Source organism: Rhamphochromis sp. 'chilingali' (genome assembly GCF_963969265.1).
Source record: "Rhamphochromis sp. 'chilingali' genome assembly, chromosome: 22".
In the NCBI taxonomy this organism is placed as follows: domain Eukaryota; kingdom Metazoa; phylum Chordata; class Actinopteri; order Cichliformes; family Cichlidae; genus Rhamphochromis; species Rhamphochromis sp. 'chilingali'.
In genome coordinates, this window is record NC_137950.1 from 13,351,891 (window position 1) to 13,362,575 (window position 10,685).

Here is a 10,685-nt window from a genome sequence, read left to right on the forward strand (position 1 = left end):
GATCTAGGTAGCTCTGTTTTGGAAGTTCAGTTAATGCTAGAAATGTGTTTTGGAGTTTGTACATGCTTTGGAGTTTGTAGTGCTTTGTCTCTAGGGACCACCGTATATATTTATATATAAACATATATAAATAAAACCACTTTTTTTTACAATAGTAATTCCTTTTGAGCACAATTTTATATTGTTGTTAATAATAAATTAATTAAAGCAACAAAACAACCTGAAGAGTCGGCTGGGAACCGAAAGAGTCGAATCTTTTTAGTGAGTCGAGCCGAAAGAGACGGTTCTCTAAAAAGAGCTGGAAATCCCATCAGTACTAAGTATCGCGAGTTTTGGGTGATTTGTCCCTCATCGAACACCATCGTGGGCTTATACAAACAATGCCGTACCACTCAGATATTCCCAAGTTTTTTTCAGGGTTTTACAAATAAGGACTTCGGCTGTGACTCTAACATGTGAGATGTCTTTGTTACGGAGAGCTAAAACGTGGGAAATCTCTGAGTCTGAGGACAGCGACGCTGAAACAAAACCCGGTTTGGGCAGCGATAACAGCATCCAGACAGCCAGCACAGAAAAGCAGGAGCAGGGTTCACACAATTCAGCAGCAAATAGGGGGGGGTCTGCTGCTCTGGCTCCTCCAGCAGCAGGTGGGTCCGGTACACCGAGTCCTGCCAGGAAACGTCGCAGTAAGGAGGAAATAGAAGAGGACAGGCTGAAAGTGAAGGAGAGGAAGGAGGCGAGAGAGAAACAGAGAGCGGCCAGAGCCCAGGAGCAGGAGGAGAGGAGACGGGAGCAGCAGAGGAGGAGAGAGGCAGCCAAGACCCTCAAGAGTCTCCGGCCAGAAAACTGCCTCAAATGCATCACTGTCTGCATACACCCAGGTACACACGGACACAGGGATGCCTTCAGGTGTCGCCGGAAATTAACTTTACAACTACAATTTGGGGCCAACTTTAAAAAATAAATAAATAAATATGTGCAGATGTAAAATGACACAGGTAGGATCTCTTTTGTGTTGACTGTATTTGTGCCATGTATGATCCCATCCCTGTCTCTTAAAGAGTATTTTCTGTATTTCTAGTTTACGATACAGTTTTCCACGGCATCTTTACTTCTTCAACACCCTGCATAAGCTCAAAAGCGTTCACGCCCCCACTCCACAGTCATTACCAAAAACAAGATGTCCAGTTTGAATTTAAGGGGGAAAAAGTGCAGCAAAGTCAAACTGCAGTCTTGCATTTCCATCCTGGTCTACGTTCCACATCAGTGACTCAATGCTCCTTGCAAGGGCCTGTCTAAATCTTTAAGAACCATTACCTAAGTACTGTTTAAGTAATGGCTGTTGTTTCCAGCCTAAAAGGCACCACCTTAAAAATGTCATTTTCCTTGACTATGACTCCTGCGGGGATGGCAGTGGGCTTTATAATGCACAAAAACGCACAAATTGCTGTGTTGTTTTGTATCTTTCTTCAGTTCTTCTGCAGCAGGATGGCTCAGACGTCCTGCTGGACACTCTGGTTTCCCTTGACTGGAAGTTCAGCATCGAGAGCGAGCAGCTCGTTGGCAGCATCGCCTGGACCCAAGATTTACCTCAGGTAGGCAGCTCACTCAATCTAGATTTAGCAATTTGCTACATTTTTGTTGATTCCCGTGAGGGATTACTGTTTTGGCTTTAGCAGGGAGAAGGTGGCATGGTCTCAGTGGTGGAGGAGGAAGAGCAGGTGCTTCTGGTCCTGAGTCTGGCTGATTTCATGGATGTAGTGATCTCTGTGAATAGAGTAAGCAGTCCTTTGAGCTGTTGTAATGGTGTCATTGACTGTATGAAGGAGCTGTGGCTCCTCGAACTCAAACTGCGCTCTGCCACTCCGCAGATTATCCACAGCCAAGCGGTGGAGACGGGGGTGGGGTCTTTCTGGAGTCCGATTTTGGAGTTTCTCAACCGTGATGGCAAGAAGGTGGTCACTCTGTTAGTGACAGACTCTGAGCCAGATTACAGGTCAGCTTAACTGGGAATACTTAACTTCCTCTGTTACCCAGTGGCTCCTTCACTTCTCCACTTTCTGATTATAAGTAAAGTGCGGAAACTGTATGACCTGATCTATTGTTTACCAACAGGTCAAACGCCCACAGTGTGCCTCTACAATACAAATTGGGGATGGATCATCTGGACATTGAGGAGGTCAGTTTGCTTTGAATCTCTGTCTTTCTTTCAAGGATTTGCGATTCTTACTTCCTAATTTTATCACATGTACACACAACTCACAGCTGACCTACGTCAACTGCAATTTGCACATCAGGACACTTTGCACACTAAGTTCATTTTGTACATTAAGCTCCTTTGTACATCCATTTACATCAACATCTGCGTACCTCACTTGTCTTCACTTACTTATTGTTGTACTTATTTATTTATCTTTCATTATTTTTATCCTTATTGGTCTTGTTCCTTCAACCCTATCTAACTTGGCATTTGTGTATGGACAGCAAAGGAAGAATTTCATTGCACAGAGAGATGCTATTTCTCTGTACACATGACAATAAACACTTTGAATCTTGAACTCGTATACATCTTCAAAAAAGCTCGATGGATAACAAATAGCTTTCTCTCTCTCTCTCTTTTTGAAACGCTTTCATCTCCAGGTTCTCGTGTATCTACAGCTCTACAAAAATATCTCCGTGGTTTTCCTGGATAGCTGGCAGGAGGTCACTGATCATGTTTGTGCTGTCACCAAAGCTTTGTCCAAACGCCCTTTCAAGTATGCCACAGTTCTGTGCCCTGACATAGACAGTATAGCGGCTGACTGTGAATTAATGAAACCTCCACTTTGTGCTCTTGCAGACTCCTGACAGAGGGAGCAGAACTGCCCTTTTGCGTGGATGGCTCATGGGCCAGTGGGGTTTGGGTAGAGAAGGATGGCTCCGGCCTGATTCAGGTCTGGAGCAGGCAGATCCAGCAGCTGAACAGAGTCAGCCCTGCTGTGGCCTCTGCTGTGACCGCATCCTATCCATCTCCCCAGCTGCTGCTACAGGTGAGGAGACGCTGTGGTCTGATAAGGTTTGCGTGAAGAAAAACTCTTCTTCTGTAATATGTTCTGTTCATTTTAGGCTTATAACAGCTTGGGGTCAGAGGAGGACAGAAAAGGGCTGCTCGCGGGCCTCTCAGCGAAAAGCGGAGGCAAAGAGAGACGCGTGGGACCGGAGATTTCAGCCCGAGTCTATCGCTGCCTCACAGCCCACAACCCCCAGCTGGTCCTGGACTAATCCGAGAGCAAGAAGACCGGGAGACATCAGCGAGGACGAATCTGGTTTCTGATAATGCTCTGTCTCCACTTGGCTGCTAATATGTTAATGTTGATGTTTACAAGTTAAAAATATGCCTTGGATTTGAGATTTACTTTCCAGGAAAAGCACTTTTTCTTCTCATTTTAACTCCTGCAGATTAAATGTATAGATTACCAGAATATAATCTGGAGTACCGGGAATAATGTGATGACTGTTTTTCAGCACAGCTTTTTGTGTATAAATAGGAGATATATAAGCTGCATAAATTGTATGTATATGTATGAATCTTTCTAGAATAAATAAGCTGAAGCAGGCACTTTCTAGTTTTTTGGTTTTATTTTAAAGAATGAACCTGAGTAAGAAAATCCATAAAGAAAAGTAGCAAAAACTGGAAATAGAAAATGAAACAAAAAAAAAACTGCAGAGTGCAGTGCAGAGCTACCTTTGACATTTAAGCAAAATGGCGATTACAAAACACGTTTACAAAAAGTCGATTTCACAGTATCAAAAAGCACCTCTGTTCCTTCCAGAGTCTACGGCTTTCTAGAAGTTTACCTTTTGTTTGCCTCTTCTCTCTCTGAATCTAACCTCTTTAAATGGCAGCAGGCCTCATCTCTCACTCGCACACACACACACACTCTCTCACACACACACTCTTTGTTCTTGTTCATTTCAACATTATGTGGAAGACAAATACTTGTTACATAGCAAACAAATAAGCAACGATCCACTCAAATGTTGGCTAAAATATCTCTCTGTGATCAACAAAAGGAGAAATTTGTGGCAACGGTAGAAAAGCTGTGTGCCAATTTTCTTTCTTTTTTGTCAAACATCTCCTCCGCTGGACCACGTGGTCAAGTCCAACGGCACCTTTTGCACTGATAATCTTCTGGCTCGGAGCAGCAGCTCTCGTAGTCGCTGCTGGGAGGAGATGGGGGACAGCAGCAAGCGCTGGAATGAGTTTGAGGTGACGGGTAAGGGTCCGTGTTGGGAATCGGACTGGTGCAGGGGCTGGGGGAAGCACAGGCACTGGACACCGGGCTCAGGTTGGGGCAGGGGCTCGAAGGCAGGCTCGTCTTGCCGAAATCCTCCTGCTCCTCTGAGGGTTCGGGGCTGCTGCTGAGGCTGAAGACCCAGCCCAGCTGTATGTGGAGGAGGACACGCAGGCCAGGGGGCAGATCCAGGGCATTAAACAGGTCTGGGCAACACGGCAACATTTGGCGCAGCCTTGCACAGCAAAGGTACTGCAGGGAGGTGGGTGTATAGCAGGCCTGCATCACCTTCATGCTGCTCTTGGCTGCTGTGGAGCACACCATGGGGTACAACTTCTTGTTGTGTAACCTTGTTGCAGCCACACCTGTTGGCAGGACAGGCAGAGCCCATTGGGATTATTAGAATATGCAGACAAACGTAACTAACTGAAAAATGGATGCAGTCCGTTCGCCCTAAACCAGTTACCTACATCTCTAATGTGGCTATACCCCCACCCCCCGATGGCGCCAGCTACTTGAAGGTTGACACCGAGGAGAACAACAACATGCTTCCAAGAGATATGATATCGAGAACAACCTGACTCTCTGCCCTATTCCTCAAGGCCACCTGCGTAGGCTGCGGACTGTTGATCTTGGCCTAACAGGCGAAAGGACACTTTCTCAAGCTGAACTCAGGACACACACCCCGACACGCACACATGCACACTGATACTGACGTGCACTCACCACACTCCCTTCCACGGATCCAATGCCTCCTCCCATGCTTACCTCCCACCCGATGGAGACAGCGGCTCAGCTGGAGGCGCGAATAATCGCAGTGACCATGACCACTGTGTACATTGGTGCACCCACCCTCCCCACTTATGTTGCTTATCTGTGTTTCATGGTGTTACAGTGTGATGATATCTGTGCTTCTTTATGTGCTATGGAGGTTTTTCTTTTCTCCTCATGATGACTCACTTGTTGGAAGTCATCATGGGCAGAAACCATTTTTTTTCTCCTGAATTGCCCCTATGTGTTACACATCTCACTGTCCATCCCTTTTTTTTGCTGCCTAGCCCGACCTGTCTCCCCAGTGTTTGTATATTTTATGTATGGTCGAGTAGGTCTGTCATTTCAGCTGCAGGCAACTGCAACCGACAAATAAAGCTTCTACTTATCCTTAAAACGCAGGAAAACACAAACCTATGCAGTGCCGGTTCTTGTAGAAGGTGAGGGTGCCGTGCCACGTATCCAGGTGCACTCCGATGATCGAGCCTTGACCGAACCGAGAAGAGAATTTTATTTTGTCCCCTTTGTGCTGGAACAGACCTTTGAACACACAGAGAAACATTTTTGTTTTATTTACTGTTTTCTTATCAATCAAAGTCATTATATCTGATAACTCACCGGTGTAGGAGAGCCCCCAGCTGTCTTCATCATGGCCCAGCAGACTGCCAAAGTTGTACTTGAACTTCTCCAGGTTCACCTCTGAAGTTCCAACTCCCACCATCTACACCAGAAAAGCAAAACAAAACAAACATTTTAAAAATGTTCATGTTCAGGTCACTTTGTTACAACTTTAGTATTCTTTTAGCTTCTCTTACGCACCATATCTGTACCGTAGACAGGGGAGGTCATCTTGATTTCCCAGTAGTGTTGGCCGTCTGCGAGCTCCTTGTTGCCACGGATTGCAGCGGTGCCGCAGCTGTAGTCTGAGTGAAAGCTCACCTTCCTGTTGTCACAGCTCAGAAAGGCTCCAGAGGACTTACAGTGGTCATCCCACACCCAGTCAAAACCTGGACACACGCCATGCACGAGCAGTTATGCCAGATGTTCTTCCAAAAACGAAGCACACCGACGTTTCTTGGCTTTTCATCTACCGCCACTTTAAGGCTGTTCATCATGCAGTTTTGAGGGATCTGTGATCAAATAGCTTTAAACTTCATGGCACCGCTATATGCTGTGCTCAGTATAATTTGCAGATGGTAACATCTTAATGGGTAAATGTTACAGCTGCTTATCATGAGCGTGTTAGATCTATCGGTGTGTACGTGACTCTCAGCCTTCTTATTCTGTTCATGAGTTTGCAAAGGAAATAAATGAAGATGTTGATTTCTGACCATCCTGAACCTTAAACATGACACTGATAGTGAAAGCTTGTTGTGGCACTAATCACACCTTTACAATGCACAGAAGTTGGAATATGAATGAATATAGTGTTAATATTCCCCGACAGACAGCCGTAAGCATATAAAGACTCTACAACATGCCCAAATTATAATATTGTTTACATGCATCTTTATGCTGTCTTTCATCAGCTTCTGCTCACCTTTGTCCTCCTCCCCATAGAGACAGTCACTGATGACGCCAAGAAGCGGACTGAGCTCTTCCTCTGGGTCACAGTGGAAGAAAGACTCCCGTTTCACTGGTACTGTGCTTGGCAATGCCACCACCTCAGAGACAGTCTGGAACCCGGCCCGGTAATCCACCTCAGGCTCCAAGTCACTGATCTGGTTGACGCAAACATTACAAACAGGATCCTGTAAGTCCACGGACGTGGCCCTAGTCCAGGGGGGCAGTGAGCTCCAGCAGTAGAGCTGAATCAGGATCACAACAAATTGCTATCAAAGAGCAACATAGGTTGCCAAGGCTGAATGGAAAAAAAAGGGGAAAGTTTGCAATCTAAAGAGCCAGACGGGAACTTGTGTGCTATGTTTTTGAACACTGTGTATCACTAGTGATGTGAGGTCATGCATACAAGCAAGTAAACTTAGAAGATTCTTTAAAAGTACTGGGCATGCTGTCATGTCATGACCACATTTCACACACTGCTATTCCAGAAAGTGAACAGTCCAAGTGGAAGAACTAGCTGTACTTACTCTAAATAGAACTATTCTGTTTCACATTGCAGGGATACAGTTCTTCATTTCCAGTGAAACCACTTTTCCATTTAGCCCAGTTTCAATTATATTCCAGTAAACACAAACAGGAAAGTCTCACCTGTGTGACTGTCCGACCCTCCTGTTCCTCTCTGTCTGATGACTGGATCACAGCCATGGCATCTGTCTCTTGCCAGGTTTGACTCCAGGCCAAGTGCCGAGCCCGTCTGTTTCTGCCTCTTCTTAGCATTGCAGTTCTGTGGAAAGCCAACCCAGCACCTGATGACCAGCTGGCACAAGTACAGGAGGCCACGTATTTCTTATTTATGTCAAGTGCAGTCACTGCTAAACTCCTGCTTAGCACTGTACGTGTACTTGTTAAATATCAACACTTCACCGAGTTCTTTTGATTCCTCATAGGCATCCGATGGAAGACAACACACTGCTCAGTATCATTTCACACTTTGATTCTCTTACACAATACTTCTAGAAGAGAGACGCTTCCTGCATGACACATTGCCGCGGATCTCAAAATGGTGGTGTGCCCCTAACAGTTTTATTACCAGCTCGCTCATTCAAGTCTAAACAACAGCGTTTCAGCAACTTTTCACTAGAAGATGGTCCCCTGTTATCTATTTTTTCCCAGGCAAGCATGAGCGAGAGTCTACAGCATTCCACTCCCCAAGGACACGTAGTCTAATGCCTTTATTTTTCAGGGCCGTGTCCACTTAATACTACACTATATAATTATATGACACTTTAGTTAATATAAAGCCCCCCCTCCCCCCTTGTATAAAATCTGGTGAGGGTCGTCTAGGAATAAGCAGCATACTGACTCATCTAAATTTAACTACAAAATAAGGCCCAGGCCCAAAAACATGTCTGAACCACCTCTCACTGCTATCATATTTCACCAGTTTCTAACAAACCTGCAGGGCAACTGAAAGTAGGTCAATCCAAACTACTCTCTGTCAGTTCAGCTGTTTTGTTTGCTGACCTTATTTTTCACTTCCATATATGATATTACAGTTAGAGACAAGCTGCACGATTTACTGTGAGGAAGCCTTTCTAGTCACCTCGAATGATCTTTGTGTGTCAGCTTCTCTATTTCCATCTGTCCCATATGCCACAGTTAGCAACAGGATGTGTTTTCATGCACGCCTTTGACTTTTTAAAGCTGACCCCCATGCTTCACAGGACCCCCATGCTTCACAGGACTCCCAGGGTCACCTGACCACTGATAAGTGGGTCAGGTGTAACAGCAATTACAGCTAAAATAAGAAACCTATATCATTTGTATCATGTGATTTTGGCTGTTAACAGAGCAATAATTCAATTCAGTTTTATTTATATGGCGCCAAATCACAACACTAGTCGTCTCAAGCTGTAACGTAAAGATTCCAACAAGCATATGACCACCTTTGAGCAAGAACTTGGCAACAGTGAGGAGGAAAACAGGCTGGAAACTCTGGCAGAAACAGGCTCAAGGAGTGGCAGCCAGTAAACAGCTATAAAATGCGCGCACACTATTGAGACTACAATAATAGCTGACTGCAGTCAATTACAAATGAAGCTGTCAACAACACTGTTTCCATTCTTAGTCAGCTTTACTCGTTAAAAACACTGTAATTACAAATGCAATAACCAGAACATCACCAGACTGTGTGTGCTTTTTCAAACATCGAATCTAATCTTATTCAAACTGTTTACCAAATGCACAATCACATGCCTCAATGGCAGCGTTTGCCTCTCTGAAATGTACCCTTGTTTACAAAATAATATGAGTAGCAGACTTATTATACCCTGTAATAACATACAGTTAACGACCCAAACCACAACCAGAGCCGTTATTTGCTAAAAACTACACATCTTGAGTTGTTAACTCTCATGGTTAATGCCTGCAGGGAACAGCTGGTTACCGCTTTGCAAACAGGTGCAGGAGAGTGCCATTAATTTAGATTAGTTAGTCTGGAGCCAGTCTCATTTTAATTGGGCCTTACCCTACATTACTCTAAATGCATCATCATCCGGAGCACCGAGTTTGAGCAGCTCCTTTGTCAGTCTATGTAAGGACAGGTATGGTGCCAGTGGACTGCCACAGCAATAATGAAGGCACGTTTAAAACTACTGAAAATGTACGCATGTACCTGAATCTGATCCATTTCCTCATGAAGGAATGCTGTCTACTTCATAACGCTTGCGATGAATCGTTCCGTTAAATATGATCAGATCCTTTATCTTAGCACATATATAACAGGCAGTGCAACAGGACTGTGTCATTCCCAGCAGGAATTCTGTGCTTACCTTGCTGTACTCTTCCTGCTCACTGTGTTGCAGTGGCTCATTGGTGTGTCTCTATATCCAAGTGTGTCACGGGTGCAGCGTGCATCTGTCCCACTTCTTACAAGACAGAAGTAAACATTACTTCTCCACGCCCTCTTCACAGCTTATTGGATAAGACCTGTGTGGAGGAGGAGTTCATGTTGATTTGTGTAGTCACCTAGTTGCGGTATTTATAAAGCATAATAACTATATATTAATTATATATAGGGTATATTCATGCTGTGGGATTGTTGCTACTGAACAGATTCTGATCTGTGGGTTGCTGATAATACAAACCTGGAGACGAATAAGTTGGCATGAACGCCAAAATCACCTCAAATTTCTACAGGTGTGCAATTGAGAGCTTGCTGACAAGCTGCATTACAGTTTGGTACAGAAGCTGCTCTGCCAGCAGCCGTAAATCACTACAGAGGGTGGTGAAGGCAGCAGAGCACATCACTGGCATGAGGCTTCCTGTCATTCAGGACATTTGTCTTCACCGTAAAGCACACAGCATCATCAAGGAGCACAGCCACCCAGCACATAAGCTCTTCTCCTTATTACCATCTGGCAGACGTTACAGGAGTCTGTTTGCTTTACAAGTACTCTGTTTAATCTGCACTGGTCACTCCACTTTATTGATATTTATATATTTTTTAAAAAGTGCAATACTGTAACAACTGCCACAAAAGAAAACCTTCTGTACTGTTCAGTCTGTACTGCTGCTCATTCCTGCCACTGTGCAATATCCCATCTGCCCCCCCCGCCCCCCGTCACATTCCTATTTAAGATTTTTCCCCACACTGTATGTCTACAAAAAACAAAGAAAAAAAGGCTGAAAATGTGTGCACGTCCAATTCAGGCGAAGTTTTGTGTTTTAAATGGAAAGACGAATTGTGAAAACACATCTTCAATACGATCCATTTAAGAAAAAGAGAGAACGCTAAAGAGGAAAATCAAATCCATGGGCATGGGTGTTGTGCGTCACTCCGAAATTTCTCTAAAATGGGCTTGGCACTCCTCTCGTAATAAAGTCTTATAACCCCAAAAACTATAAACCATATTCATCCGTCCCAACAAGTTGCTCTGTGGTTTGTTTTTGTGTTCCCAGTCAACAGCAACGTTAATAAAAGCATTTTTTTTTCTGCTTTTCTCCAAAAAGCGTTTACACAGAAGTAAAGTGTCTGTGAAGGTTCTCAGTCATCCAGGTCATCGTAGTCAAAGGAAG

The 10,685-nt window shown here is 44.5% G+C and overlaps 2 protein-coding genes across 6 annotated transcripts; one reads left to right on the top strand and one right to left on the bottom strand.

Annotated features, from left to right (window-relative positions):
- Nucleotides 1-331: 331 nt before the first annotated feature.
- On the top strand, nt 332-3,558 carry eme2 (essential meiotic structure-specific endonuclease subunit 2). Of its 2 annotated transcripts, none has more exons than XM_080872368.1 (8): nt 332-881; nt 1,474-1,595; nt 1,680-1,778; nt 1,872-1,996; nt 2,116-2,179; nt 2,641-2,756; nt 2,840-3,029; nt 3,106-3,558. In XM_080872368.1, the coding sequence occupies exons 1-8, from the start codon at nt 461-463 to the stop codon at nt 3,259-3,261; spliced, it is 1,293 nt and encodes a 430-aa protein (XP_080728494.1). In that variant the 5' UTR covers nt 332-460; the 3' UTR covers nt 3,262-3,558. The 2 variants fall into 2 exon arrangements, with proteins under 2 accessions (XP_080728494.1, XP_080728493.1); XM_080872367.1 differs by having other exon boundaries at nt 1,677-1,778; nt 3,106-3,555.
- A 76-nt stretch (nt 3,559-3,634) lies between these two features.
- spsb3b (splA/ryanodine receptor domain and SOCS box containing 3b) lies at nt 3,635-9,547 on the bottom strand. 4 transcript variants are annotated; one of them, XM_080872361.1, is made up of 7 exons: nt 9,440-9,504; nt 7,257-7,425; nt 6,586-6,853; nt 5,865-6,052; nt 5,664-5,766; nt 5,460-5,585; nt 3,635-4,639 (listed from the first exon to the last, which is right to left on the bottom strand). In XM_080872361.1, the coding sequence occupies exons 1-7, from the start codon at nt 9,478-9,480 to the stop codon at nt 4,137-4,139; spliced, it is 1,398 nt and encodes a 465-aa protein (XP_080728487.1). In that variant the 5' UTR covers nt 9,481-9,504; the 3' UTR covers nt 3,635-4,136. The 4 variants fall into 4 exon arrangements, with proteins under 4 accessions (XP_080728487.1, XP_080728489.1, XP_080728488.1 ...); XM_080872363.1 differs by lacking the exon at nt 9,440-9,504 and adding an exon at nt 9,283-9,409 and having other exon boundaries at nt 3,636-4,639; nt 7,257-7,392; XM_080872362.1 differs by having other exon boundaries at nt 3,638-4,639; nt 7,257-7,392; nt 9,440-9,547.
- Between the last annotated feature and the right edge of the window lie 1,138 nt (nt 9,548-10,685).